The sequence below is a fragment of the Carcharhinus amblyrhynchos genome, chromosome 11 (genome assembly GCF_965287045.1).
Source record: "Carcharhinus amblyrhynchos chromosome 11, sCarAmb.v2.hapA, whole genome shotgun sequence".
NCBI classification, from domain to species: Eukaryota; Metazoa; Chordata; class Chondrichthyes; order Carcharhiniformes; family Carcharhinidae; genus Carcharhinus; species Carcharhinus amblyrhynchos.
In genome coordinates, this window is record NC_137334.1 from 79,637,570 (window position 1) to 79,652,354 (window position 14,785).

At 42.4% G+C, this 14,785-nt stretch overlaps 1 protein-coding gene across 39 annotated transcripts in view; it reads right to left on the reverse strand.

Moving 5' to 3' along the window:
* The window catches only part of neb (nebulin), a 283,417-nt gene that overhangs the window by 94,962 nt on the left and 173,670 nt on the right, over positions 1–14,785 (reverse strand). For all 39 annotated transcript variants that reach the window (XM_080199424.1, XM_080199416.1, XM_080199415.1 and 36 more), the window contains 13 exons: positions 13,933–14,037; positions 13,701–13,805; positions 11,495–11,602; positions 11,302–11,409; positions 10,400–10,507; positions 9,491–9,595; positions 9,298–9,402; positions 9,099–9,197; positions 7,608–7,712; positions 5,199–5,303; positions 3,587–3,691; positions 1,695–1,799; positions 1,495–1,599 (listed from right to left, as the gene is read on the reverse strand). In XM_080199424.1, coding sequence (XP_080055550.1) covers positions 1,495–1,599; positions 1,695–1,799; positions 3,587–3,691; positions 5,199–5,303; positions 7,608–7,712; positions 9,099–9,197; positions 9,298–9,402; positions 9,491–9,595; positions 10,400–10,507; positions 11,302–11,409; positions 11,495–11,602; positions 13,701–13,805; positions 13,933–14,037 — 1,368 coding nt within the window. The remainder of the gene's footprint in view (positions 1–1,494; positions 1,600–1,694; positions 1,800–3,586; positions 3,692–5,198; positions 5,304–7,607; positions 7,713–9,098; positions 9,198–9,297; positions 9,403–9,490; positions 9,596–10,399; positions 10,508–11,301; positions 11,410–11,494; positions 11,603–13,700; positions 13,806–13,932; positions 14,038–14,785) is intronic.

Consider the following 14,785-nt stretch of genomic DNA (forward strand, 5'->3'; position numbering starts at 1 on the left):
GCCTGAATAATATGAAGTAGCATACGTGGTATCAATTTATAAACAGATAAAATAGCGCTCAGTTCAAAATGGCCACTTCATTTTTCTGATGTAGCCAGTTGTCATTTATAATGATACATTATAAATTGCCAGTCTAAAGGGGTTTCAATGGTCATTCTAATGGCAATGGCTCAAGCTGAACCATTCTCTGCTAATTCATCTCCCTCCAAGCTCAGGGTGCCAGGAGACAATACCCAACCTTGACCCTCAACTTCCGGGGCTTACTGGCAGCTCTGGTGTGGTCATTACGAGTGGTTATTGTTTTTGAAAACTGATACTGATATGCGCTGGCATACGTCATGCTACTGGGCTGTGCTCCAGGGTGGGGGTGGGAGGGGAGGGAGGAAGGGGGGTAGGGCAGGGTGAGGTGGCGGAGGATGCGCTGTAGTCAGATGCCATGGTTATATGCCCTTTAATAATAACTTATATAATATATTGAAATCAGATTCATGCCCTGATGCAGGTGGGAAAGATCTCAAACTGAGATCTTGGTTATGCAAATCCCCTTTTTTGGCCACTCGTGAGATATAGCAACTATTACGGGATTCCCACCCATGGCTAATGGGGCCACCAGATGCTGACCATAGTGTTTTTTGAGGGCTATTTGGGGAGAAGGGTTAAGAACATTTGTCCCAATATGAAGACTTTGCTTAAGCTTTACAGCGTGCCAGCTATTAACACCCTGAACGCTTTTCCCATAGAAGCCAGAAAGACAGAAAATAGATTAAATAAATGAAAGGATAGGTTCCAAGCCATGGAGTGGAAATCCAGGAGAAATCTTCATCAAAGGGTAGTCTTTTTAAAAGCAGAGGCAGAAATGGCCATGTTAGAAGACAGAGTTCCTGAGACTTGAGCTCAGGATACTGAAGGTGTGTGCCATCAACAGAAGGCAAAGTGAAAGGAAACAAAAGAAAATGTTTAAAATTGATTGTCTTCAATATATTAAAATTCATTCATAACGGTCATAAGTCTCAGTTTTGCCCAAATGTTTGTCATGGGGGAATGAAAATTGGCCAGAAATACTCTCTTACAATCATGTCAACAAAATGGAAAATTAGTTAAAGTACGTAATGATGGGCAATTGCTTACCCTCAATGAAATAAAAGCTTGCTCTTCACTACGTTGGGCACTTGCTGTTCTTCCCACAATCGGAAAGACGTCTGGGTTAGGTGCATTGGCTGTGCTAAATTCCCCCTCAGTTCATCTGAACAGGCACTGCAGTGTGGCGACTAGGGAATTTTCACTTTAGCGTCATTGCAGTTTTAAAGTAAGCCTACTTATGAATTTAATAAATTAACTTTAAACTTTAAAACTTTAAGTCACTGATTTTCCATCAGCAGTGCTCCAGATTATACGTGTCGTGTCAGGACCCCATGGATGGAGGTGACCCCATCCATTGGGAAACCCTTGAAGGGTGCAAAAGAATTCAACCGCTTAAAAGTAGGTACTACATACCTCACTGATATCATCTGTGACTTTGCGGTGATAGGTAATGTTCAGGGCATCCTTAACTGTGCGATAGTGACCCTTTGCGTGTTCAAAGGCTTCCTTATACCTTAACTATTAAAAGAAAAGATGTATTCAAAATATGAAAAGTCAACAGATGAATATGATACTCCCTTTACACTTAAAAAAAATGAAAATTCAGTACATACGTCACTGGCGATTATATAAGCTTTCTTAGACCCCAACAGCATTGGAGTGTCTGGGATTGGAGTGTATTTACTCTTCATATTTTCATACTGTTCCTTGTATTTTTTCTAACACAGGAAAGAAAAAGATGCATTAGAATTAAAGCTCTTTGGCGTGTTCAGTAGTCATGAAAGGAATTCTATAATGTAAGTCTTTCAATCCTAACCATTCATACAATTAATATCCAGCACCCTGGAAGACAAAGTTGCATTTGTGATATTCACTGCATGTGAAGCATTAAAATTCCGTGAGCTGTTCTAGTGAAAGTGTCAACTTAATTTGTTTTTTTAAATTCAGTAACAATCCTGTTAAAATAGCAACAAAAGAATTTTACACAAACACATTGGGGCCTGGATCTTTGCAACGACAGAGGGTGAGAAATTCTATCCCTGAATCTGCCACCTACAGTTTGATGGGAATGGGCCCAGTTGGGATTACTGCATGCATATTTAGGAGAAGCAACTGCCCACAGAAATCAACAACTGCTGCCTCTCAGGTACGATTTTGTTATGAGAGATTTCTGAGAGGTTGTTGGAGAAGTCTGAATCTTTTGGGGAAGGTCAGGTGCCTTCTGGGGGAGGGTAGGTGCACATTTGGGAGAGTTTGTTATCTTTGGAAGAGGACAGCTGACCTTTATGATTTCTGAAATTAGGCATGAACATGCATAAAAAGTTCATAAATTCATGGGAATTGCAAAGTTCATTGGAACTGTCTGAAGTGTTAAGAGGAATAGTAACAAACAATTGTCAAATGTGTCAAGATAACTTGTCAAAACCAACTATCAGAAGTGTCAAGCAGAACTGTCAAAGGGAAATGTTAAGCTGTTAAGTCATTTAAAACTCCTACCCTTTAACTATTCGAAAAAAAATTGGAGTGTTAAAAAGATTGTTTGCTATTTCACTCTGCCTAGTGATATAAGCCTTAGGGTTTAATGCTGCATGACTTATTTCATAACTGTCCATTATCACAGTAGGTGGCCTACCATTTCACAGTTGGATCGACAGTCTCAAGTGGCTATGGGCTTTTTGAAGTGGGATTATGAATTCCAATGCTTGTTTTTATAAGGGATGAGGCAATCCCATTGAAATGTTTGTAGTTATAAAGGATAATATAGTTGAAACAATGCAAATGCAATAACTGGGCTTTTATGAGTGAATGTGTTTATTAAAAATGAAGCCTGCAATAGATACTTGGAAACAATCAGTTGGCATGAGTTGCCATAAGTTGGCATTGTGGCTGTAAAGGGTCAGAGGGTCGGGCAGAGCATAGGCTGGCATGGAGGATGTGGGTCACCATGGGGAGGTGGCATCAGTTGACATGGGTTGGCATGGATGGCATATGGGAAATGTATGGGGGTGTGAAGGTTGGAGAGCTAATTTTTGTTTAAAAAAGTTATTTGATACAGCATTGACAGAGGTAGGCCTTCCAACTAGCCCACCTCCACACCTGGAATCCCCCACACTTATTCTGGAGTCATCCAGCTTAACTCCCAAGGATCCCAGAACTCTGGAGTGAAAATTTGACCTTCCAGGACACTTTTTCTTTGTCAGTTTTGCGGGAAATGTCCTGACTCCATGCTTTCATTCTGGGAGTGAAAATCCAGGCCCAATTTTTTTGTTTCTTTAATTCTTCTGCACATTTACTCAATTTTCTAATGGAAATAACTTATTTTCTTAAAATGGAATATAGAATCACTGCAGTGCAGAAGGAGGCCATTCAGCCCATTGAGCCCACACTGACAACAATCCCAACCTATCCCCAGCTATAACAATAAGAGCCATAACAATATACCTCTTTATATTACTTTTCTAACAAGCTTTCCAGATAACTGCTTACCTGCTTCCTGAGCACTCACCTCACTGGCAAAGTGTTTGACGTGCTTGGCATGATCCAGACTTGTTGTATGTTCATGAGGTATGTAATGTGGTCTATCCTTGGTAGCTAACTCGACGTACAAGTACTGAGGAAGGAAGAAGAAATCAGGAGTAGTAAGGAATGTGGTAATCGACAGTTCTTGACAGGTCTCACTATACTATTAAATCAGCACAGCAAAACATATCCATGTTGAAAAACACTGCCGCTCTTGAATTTTCCATCAGCCCTGTTAATGATGTACTAACTTCTTCAAATTGACAATTTTTTAAATTGATTTCTGACTAGATCTAAAATAACCAATGATATTCAATCTGTGAACTAGAAACAGCTCTACAAAGCATTTTGGCTTCTTATTTTGACTTGGTGGAGCCAACTCTCTTACTCTTGAATTATAAGATTTAAGGGTTAGAATGTAATAAATTTCAAAACTGTGCATTTTTCAACTCCTTAAATAAAACTACTATGGCTGGTAAACAAAAAGTATGCTTTGGTTCCCACAGCTGGATATTTTGAATAGATGACCACATGCACATCCAGGCAACAAGTAAAGCTCAAATCAAATCTCTTAAAACTGATAATTAAACATCCAAGGCAGGATTTTCCTTCTGGGCTTCAGGACTCTGCCATCAGATGCCCGAACTCTATTCCAAGCAATGAGGACTTACTGGCAGAGCCCCACGTGCCACGTCTGGCGAAGGACCACCATATGAAGTGTCAGTAAAGGACATAAGAAGTTCCCTCCCCTCTCCCTTGCCTGACAGCCAGTTAGAAGTCAGCAGCTTCTGATTGCACGCAGTACCACCAGGGGGAGCAGTGATAGCTGTAGTCAATGCACCTACCAAAGGCTCCCAATCAACAAGGGACCCAGGCCACAGGTGGCTGGGGTAGGATGCAAGTCATGGGACAGGAGGAAAGTTGGGAGTGGGGGCGGGAATCAGAGACATGGGGAAGGGTTGTCTCCCAGTGAGACCCCCTAATTTCCCAAGGTTGTGTCCCTCAAATAGACACCGAGTGCCTGATTAGGGGGTTGACAAGCAAGCACAACAGAGTTTGTTTGTTGACTTCCCCACGTGGCAATTGTCCCGCCAATACAGGTTGAATACCAACAGCGGAGGGATTAATTGCCCACCTAAAGGCCCCAGTAGACATCAGGGCAGGAAGATTGACCATGAGTCTTCCTGTCCTGGCCTTAAAGGGACAGAGACGGGAAGATGCTATTGTGCCAACCTGTCATCTTCGCACACAATTAAATGCCACCTACCTCTAAATTCACTTCAAGGGAGGGCATTAAATTCCACCCTATTTCAGGATGAGCTATTCAGCTGTAATGTTCCTCCAAATTGGCTAATCAGATGATTGATAAGGTCATCATCTTGAAACATGAGTTTGTCTCTGCGCTGATGCTGCCTGGCCTGTTGAGAATTTCTAACAGTTTCTTAATTTTGATTTCTAGCATCCACAGTACTCTGTGTTGGTGTTGTATAAGCGGTAGATTTAATTTCCCCTTTGAGGTTTTGAGACAATTACTAATTATTAAAACATTATTAAAGTAAGAAGCCATCATTTGAATTGGACTACATATCTGATCTCACCTGGCTCTGTATCTTCTGACCATGTTTGGCTCGGTTAAGATCCACAGTGTCGAGCCTTGGTGTGTACTTTGTCTTTGCTTCATTCCCATCAGCCCGATACACCAGCTAAAATTGACAAGAAATGAATGAATGCACAAATAGCTTGCTAAAATGTGCCATTGGTTATGTTTTATCCATGATCAGATATATGGCTGGCCCGAATGTCTATTAAGAACTGAAACCCATCATTATGCTTCAAGAGTCTCCAAGATTAACATAATCCTTTAAGAGTTTATTTACACTCAAGGTCAAATTTATGTCATTGTTGTGACGATTGGACCTTTCAAGACAGAGAATGGTGGAATTTTGTTGGGAACACAATAAAGGGATGCGGAGGCGCATGGTGCCACAGTGGTTAGCACTGCTGCTTCACAGGGGACCAGGGTTCAATTCCAGCCCTGGGTCACTGTTTGTGTGAAGTTTGCACATTCTCCTCATGTCTGTGTGGCTTTCCTTCAGGTGCTCTGGTCCAAAAATGTGCAGATTAGGTGGATTGGCCATGTTAAATTATCTCTTAGTGTCTAGAGATGTGTATGTTAGTGGATTAGCCATGGCAAATGCATGGGGTCACACGGATAGGGTGCAGGGATGGCTAGCCTGTGTAAGATGCTCTTTTGGACAGTCAGTGCAGAAGGAGGGATTTAATGGCTTTATGTTTCTATGGAGTTAAGAGAGGTACCTGGAACTGAGGTGTAGAAATGGCAAAATCTAATTAAATGGAAGGGTAGCTTGCTGGAGCCAAATGCTTTCCAGCAGTTATTATGTTACTCTCAGGAAATCCTCCTCTACTTTCATGTAGAGTGGTCTAAGATGACATTGGCAAGCGGGTACATGAAGTTCCTGGCACACGGGTTCCTGGCACTACTGCAACTCCACAAAACAACTGTCATAGTGACATACTCCATTTATTTAAGTTCAAGAAGCTCTGGGGCAGGCTGGCTGCAGATAATCTTTAGGAATTATATATGAATATGCAAACATATGAAAAAGGAGCAGAAGTAGATCATTCAGCCCCTCCAGCCTGTTCTGTTATTCACTGAGATCATGGCTGAAGTGTGGTTCAGTACCACATTACCATCCACCTCAGAATCTATCAAACTCAGACTTAAAAATATTCAATGCCCCTGTCGAAATAACCTTCTGAGGTAAAGTTCCAAACTCACTCTATCCTCAGAGAAAAAAAACTCCTTATATCTGTCCTAAATTCCAATTCTCTTTGTGCACCTATAGTGCACTAAGGCAGACTTCAGTCCATTTCCGTAGCTAGTAATTCCTGGAACAGATTACTAGCCTGTTACCAGGGGCTTATAGCTAGAGGAGGGCACCACTCCACATCAGGCTTAGGCTGACCAGGAACTACTCCTGCTCTTACCATCAGTGTGTTTGGAAAGAATTGCAGGTTGACACACTCAACATGTTTGACCAGGCTGTGAATACACCTTCTTTGGCCATCAAGTCCTGGGGTGGGATTCGAACCCAGAGCTTCTGGCTCAGAGTCTGGGACACTACCCTCTGCACTACAACAACTCCTCTGTCAAATAAGGGCAATTCTAAGATAGTGATCCCTAATTTCTAAATGTGCTAAGTGCTGGAGTTTAACCAGCTAAAATTGCAATTTACCATCATGTGCAAGATACTCTCACTGCCTATCCAGTTAGGATCAGCCTACAGATTAGTGTATGAGCAATTCAGGGTTATCTGGAGCCTAATTGGGGAGAATCGCAGTCCCAGTGTCAGGTCTGTGCCGGCATGGTCAATTAGGGAGCAAGGCTAGATGATCACCCATCAAGGCTAGGTGGCATTGCTGTGGAGTTTTCTGACTCACATACTGGATTGTCAAGTCCGAGACAGAAACGTGACTTGTTTCCAATCTTGCTTCAGCAAACATGTCACATCGGAGCTAAGTTAACCCTGAGATAAGTGATCTTCTTCAGAAAGAACATGCACTAGTTGATCATTGTGAGGTTTACAACTTCGAATTAAAGGCCATGCCTAGGGGACAGCACATAGGAAGTCCTGTGGCGCAGTGGCTAGCCTCTGAGCTCCAGGTTCAAGTCCTGCTCCAGGACTTGATGGTCAAGGAAGGTGTTTTTATAAGGGAAATCATCCTTCTTGGGCTCTGAGAGGCAGGTAGGTCTATACTAGAGCTCTCCCACTTGGCTAAGAATCCACATCAAAGTTTGGTCCTGACCTGAAGGAACATTTCTGTTTCATCCCTAGAATTCAGAAGAATGTTTGAAACATTTTCCTGATGTTACCTAACAACTTCATGCAAAGGAAAGCCACCTTCCTATTTGTGATAAAGGGGAAGTTACGATAGAATTCTCATTTGAACATCATTAAGTGGTATATTTGTGATTATGTACGTACATTGCTCAAGTGAGTTTTCAGTTCTGTCACACGTCTGTATTCAGGAGTATCAAGAACCGATGTATGCTTGTCACGAATCTTCTTGGCAGCTTTGTCGTAGCCAGTCTGAAAGGAACACATAAAAAGCAATGTTAAAACATCTTTTCAAATCTTTACTGGATTGAGAGCCACAATGATTTCAGAAATGTCACTCAGGAGTTAAACCTTTACCCCCCTCCCCAAACCAGACCATCGACCTGAAACATTCATTCTACTTCTCTTGCTCAACAGATGGGTGGTACAGTGGTTAGCACTGCTGCTTCACAGAGCCAAGGCTGGGGTTCAATTCCCGGCTTGGGTCACTGTCTGTGCGGAATCTGCACATTCTCTCCGTGTTTGCGTGGGTTCCCTCCCACAGTCTGAAAGATGTGCTGGTTAGGTGCGTTGGCCATGCTAAATTCTCCCTCAGCGTACCCAACAGGCGCCGGAGTGTGGCGACTAGGGGATTTTCACAGTAACTTCATTGCAGTGTTAATGTAAGCCAACTTGTGACACTAACTTAAACTTAAAGATGCTGCCAGACTAAGTAACCACATTTTCCATTCTCATTTCAGTACTTCAGCCTTCGTAGTGTCTTTTATTTATGTTTCAATATAAGGGCTGTCAATATGCAACGGGATTATTGTTCCTGATGCAGTGGCCAAGCCATGAAACAGTGAATGGAAATTCTCCCCTGTCTCAATCCCGTGCTGTGTTCTGTGGTGATGGAGCAAGCCCGTCCTTGGCTGGTGGCGGATCTTCCGGTCCCACTGCTGTCAACGGGGTTTCCCGTTATTTGCAACCTGCATTCCAGGAAACCCGTGACAGGGGATCGCTGTGTGCGGAACCAGAAGATCCCGCTGCCAGAATGGTCAGAAAATCCCGTCTAGTGTTGCTGTTTGCCATGCAGAACTTGCTTCTCTCAGAACAACCAAGTTTGGCAGGTCTCAGGAACTCCCTGTCCCAGGTCATGGTGGTCACACAGTGTTGAAAACTTACTTTTACAGCAAAAGTTTATATCACAAAGGCTAGACTGGCTCAGACTTTGGGTTCTTCTTCTTTCCACTGTCCACAATTCTATTACCTACTCAAGAACAGCTTTTTCCCTGCTGCCATCAGACTTTTGAATGGACCTACCATATATTAAGCTGACCTTTCTCTACTGCACACTAGCTATGACTGTAAGACTACATTCTGCACCCTTTCCTTTACTTCTCCCCTACGTATTCTGTGAACAGTATATTTTGTCTGTATAGCCCTCAGGAAACAATACTTTTCACTGTATCCCAATACATGTGATAACAATAAATTAAATAAAATATTAGTTGCTATATAATCAAGTACCAATGACCCACCCCTGCTTTTTTACATTAATACGTTACAGTAGTAACTTAGAACATCACAAGACAATGCATTTTATTTTCACTTCGTAAGAATCTATGGTATCCCCAGGTTAAAGAAAGAAAGACTGACCCAGAATGTGTGCAAGTCGCGCACTCGGATCATTTCAGGAGTTCCGTACAGGAAGCAGCTAGCGCCTTTCAGCCACTGAAGATCTTCCTTGTACTTATTCTGTATAAGGAAAAGTCACAAACTTAGCACTGTGCAGAAAACATGGAGCAAAAATTGAACCAAAAGTGCACAAATAAGCAAGAGCAGATTTGATAATTACATCACTGGTGATTTCGCCAACATAACGGTGATGAAGTAGCTCCGGGGTGATGGGAAGAGAAATCTTCTGGCCTTTGAACCTGAAGTAGTCCGACTTGTAACATAGCTAAAGGAAAACAACAAGTCAAATCATTTAATCCTTTTTTGGTAAAGAAAACATGCTTGGTTTAAATATTTTCATTATCGAAACTTACGTCACTGATTGCCTCCTGCGTGGCTTTGACTTGACGAATTTCAGGAGTGTCATGGGCAGGGTGAATCTTGTCTTTGTGGGTGTCATACTCCAATCGATACAGTCGCTGTAGAAGAGAAAATTGTTAAATGTGTCATACATTGCATCATACAAGTTTCTAGATGTCCAGATCAGTAACAATCTGTCCTGGTCCCTCCACACTGACACTATAGTTAAGAGAGCCTACCAACGTCTCTGCTTTTTCAGGAGTTTAAGGAAATTTGGTATGTCCGCTATGACTCTCACCAACTTTTACAGATACACCATTGAAAGCAGTCTTTCTGGTTGTATCACAGTTTGGTATGGCTTCTGCTCTGTCCAAGACCACAAGAAACTACAAAGGCCGATCCTTACACAAACCAGACTCCCGTCCATTCACTCTGTTAACACTCCCCACTGCGTTGGAAAAGCAGCCAGCATAATTAAGGACCCCATGCACCCCGGACATTCTCTCTTCCACCTTCTTCTGTCAGGAAAAAGATACAGGAGTCTGAGGTCACATACTAACCAACTCAAGAACAGTTTCTTCCCTTGACAAAGGGTCATCTGGACTCAAAACATCTCTCTTTTCTCTCCTTACAGATGCTGCCAGACCTGAGATTTTCCAGCATTTTCTCTTTTGGTTACAGCTTCTTTCCTGCTGCCATCAGACTTTGGAATGGACCTACCTTGCATTAAGTTGATCTTTTTCTACATCCTAGCTGTGACTGTAACATTACAGCCTGCACCCTCTCCTTTTCTTTTCTATGTCTGTATAGCACACAAGAAGCAATACTTTTCAATGCATACTAACAAATCTGACAATAATAAATCAAATCAAAACATTCATATTTCTCCCAGTGATATTGTCAGTGGTGTTCACTTGCATTACCTGGTTCAAAATATTATCTGCCCTCTTGGCTGCAGTGATGCTGATGGTTTCTGGGGTCAAATTGTAACCTCTAGCTTTCATATGTTCATAAGCTTCTTTGTACTTCAGCTAGAAAAAAAATGAGGAATGCTTTTAGCAATGATCCCCAGATTAAGAACAAAATCTTAAGGCTTTTAAACAGGGCAAATTCAATAACACAATTATTTGTAGTCATGGATTCTCTTTGATTTTGTATGCTTGTATATAGTGCTGAAATCCTTCTGAGCTATTGTGATCTCTGGCTCTAACATCATCACCTGCAGTTTCCATGTGTCTTAGCAGCAGCAGCAGATTAGTAGAAACCTTAGAGAAAGAGTGCAAACAGCAATTCTCTGCATTAAAACAATGACAACATTTCAAATGTGCTTCATCAGCAGTGAAGCATTCAGTGATGTGAATCTTGCTACACCAGAGAATGGGCATGAATCTCCAAGCTCGTCCATGGCTCCCTACTGCCGGTGAGAATGGAGATTCCGACGCTCAGCCAAAACTCCATTCACTGCAGCAGACCAGGGATTCCAATCAAACATATCAAAGGCTGCAGACAGGTCCAGAATTGCTAAATTGTCCCTCAGAGTCCCAGGATGTGTAGGTTAGAGGGATTAGCGAGGTAAATATGTGGGATAGGGCCTGTTGGGATTGTTGTCAGTGCAGACTCAATGGGCTGAATGGCCTCCTTCTGCACTGTAGGGATTCTATAGAAGGACAAGGAGAGAAAGTTAACCTTTGTCGCATGGATTCTATTTAATCCTGATTTTGATAAGATCTGTTTTGGTTGGACAAGGACAGAAGCCTGGTTGAAGGGATTCTAACGTGGAGCTCAGGGAGTTCACAAGAGTGAGTGCCATTTTGGCAACACTTACATCGCTGCGGTTATAGTCGACTTTTCTGGCATGTTTTAAGGATGGGATATCCGCTGGAAGCGTGTATCCAGTGGGGAGGAGGCTCCGGCCGACATCACGATATAGATTCTACAAAAGGAATGTCACAGAGCACAATTAAAAGGAGAAACCTCTCGTGATTTATTAAAAATTCTTAACTGAAACACATGCTTACCTCACTCTGTAACTTATAGGCTTCTTGAGCTCTATCCAGCTCTACGGTCTTTGTCGTTGGAGCAACTGTCCCTTTAATACTTGTCTCATAAACATTGCGATACACAATCTGAAAAACAGAGAGAGGAGAATTAATGGAACATACTTTTTCAAATTATTGACAAAATATTGAAAACAAAAATGGTTGAGGTGCACACAAATATCTCCCATGAAATATAATTATGTTGATGAATATATGAATATCTATATTTCCAGATACAAATGTGAATATACAGGAATGAAATGTATGTATTTAACATATACACAAGATTTGTGAATAATGTATACATATAAATATTCAACTATAGGAAAGTTTACTCTCAACAACATTGTCTTTTGAAGGGCTATAAATTGTTATCAAATTATTGATGCTCTATGTAGAAGTGTCATCATATATCATAATACTATAAGACAGGAACAGAAGTAGGCCATTCAGCCATTGAATCTGCTCTGCTATTCAATAAGATCGGAGGTGATAGTGGATGCCTTGGTGATTATTTTCCAAACCTCGCTGGATTCCGAGGAAGTGCCAGAAGATTGGATAACGGCTAATGTTACGCCGTTGTTTAAGAAGGGTGACAGGCAAAAGGCAGGGAATTATAGGCCGGTTAGTTTAACGTCTGTTGTAGGTAAAATGTTAGAATCCGTGATCAAGGAGAAAATAGTGAGGCATCTTGAGGAGAATTGTTTGATAGAGCAGACGCAGCATGGTTTCGTTAAGGGGAAGTCGTGTCTGACGAATTTATTGGAGTTCTATGAGGATGTGTCTAGGGCGGTGGATAGAGGAGAGCCGATGGATGTGGTGTTTCTTGATTTTCAGAAGGCATTTGATAAGGTGCTGCACAAGAGGTTATTACAGAAGGTCAGGGGGCATGGAGTTGGGGGTAGGGTGTTAGCGTGGATAGGGGATTGGCTGTCAAATAGGAGGTAGAGAGTGGGGGTCAATGGGTGCTATTCGGATTGGCGGTTGGTGACTAGAGGAGTGCCCCAGGGGTCGGTGCTGGGGCCTCAGCTATTTACCATTTATATAGATGATCTGGAGGAGGGAACCGAGTGTATGGTGTCGAAATTTGCTGATGACACCAAGATTGGTGGAACGGCAAATTGTGCGGAGGGTGTGGAAAGTCTGCAGAAGGATCTAGATAGGCTGGGCGAATGGGCCAGGAAATGGCAAATGGAATTTAATGTTGGCAAGTGTGAAGTTGTCCACTTTGGTAGGAATAATGGTAGGAAGGACTATTACTTACATGGCGAAAAACTGCAGCAGGCGACGGTGCAGAGGGACCTCGGGATCCTTGTGCATGAGTCGCAAAACCCAGCTTGCAGGTGCAGCAGGTGGTCAGGAAGGTGAATGGGATGCTGGCCTTCATAGTGAGGGGGATTGAATATAAAAGTAGGGAGGTCTTGCTGCAACTGTACAGGGCACTGGTGAGGCCGCAGCTGGAGTACTGTGTGCAGTTTTGGTCGCCGCACTTACGCAAGGATATTTTGGCCTTGGAGGGAGTGCAGAGGAGGTTTACTAGGTTGATACCGGCGTTGAGGGGGTCAAACTATGAGGAGAGGCTGAATAAACTAGGCTTGTACTCGTTAGAGTTTAGAAGAATGAGGGGAGATCTCATTGAGACATATAAGATGATGAATGGAATGGATAGGATAGAGGTGGAGAGGCTCTTCCTGCTCAGAAAGGACAGTAGGACTAGAGGACACAGCCTCAAGATAAAGGGGGGGCGGTTTAGAACAGAGTTGAGGAGGAACTTCTTCACTCAAAGGGTGGTGAATCTCTGGAATTCTCTGCCCGTTGAAGTGGGGGAGGCTGCCTCGTTAAATATATTTAAGACGCGGGTTGATAGGTTTTTGATAAGAGAGGGGATTAAGGGTTATGGGGAGAGGGTGGGAATGTGGAACTGAGACACGACAGATCAGCCATGATCTTATTGAATGGCGGGGCAGGCTCGAAGGGCTAGATGGCCTACTCCTGCTCCTATTTCTTATGTTCTTATCATGACTGATCTGATGCGATAATACTTTACTCCACTTTCCCTGCCTTATCCCCATAACCCTTGATTCCTTTCCCTTCATGTTGTGCCAGGCTGCTGATAGCAGTGTTCTATATCCAGACTAATAGGGGTATATTCATCCTTTCATAAGTCATTTCACAAAATACTTACATCGCTCTGTTGGTGAGCATTGGTAACAGATTGCCGATAGAGTGGGGTATCCAAGACCACTGAGAACTCGTTCTTTGCTGCTTCAGCCTTCATTTTGTACTGAATCTGCAGAGTAAATAGAAGTGGGAAATACATCAAATGAGTGGTGACAGTTCAAAATGAAGTAACAAGAAGGAAAGCTTAGATGGGCAATTGCTGGATTATATTGAAGGAACAAATCCTCCCAACATACAGCACTTTGAAGATTGTAGGATTTCTTGGCATGAAGTATCTGTGGAGTGTCCCAGACATTGCATCCAATACCTTTAAGCCAGTTGAGGTCATCTTTGTACACAATCTGAAAAGAAATAAAGAAAAAAAAATTAATACTGGATTCATAAGTTCATAAGAAATAGGAACAGAATTAGGCCATTCAGCCCATCAAGTCCACTCCTCCATTTGATCATGGCTGATATGCTCCTCTTCCCCATTTTCCTGCCTTCTTCCCATAACCCTTCAACCATCACCAATTAAAAATCTGTCTAACTCCTCCTTAAATTTATTCACTGTTCCAGCATCCATTGCACTTTGCGATAGTGAATGCCACAGATTCACAACCCTTTGGGAGAAGTAGTTTCTCCTCAACTCTGCTTTAAATTTGCTAACCCTTATGACCTCTCATCCTAGAATGCCCCATCTCCCCTCATTCTTCTAAATTCCAGAGAGTATAGGCCTAAACTGTTCGATCTCTCTTCATACAATAAATCCCTCATCTCTGGAATCAATCTAGTGAACTTCCTCTGAACTGCCTCCAATATCACTAGATCTTTCCTCAAATAAGGGGTCCAAAACTGTGTACTATACTCCAGTTGCAGCCTCACCTGGACTGGATTGTTAGCTGCCACCCAACCAATCCATTTCTGGCTGAAAAATAGGAAACTGGCAGTAGAAAAATCATGAGAGGGGAACTTAACTAAGCACTAACCACTCAAACATTTGAACCATCGCATGAGTAACAACTGTTGGAGACCTCTGCACAAATTTGTTGGGCGGAGGAGGAGCAGAAATGCCCCAAAATATAATTGCTCAACTTTCTGTCGTAACTA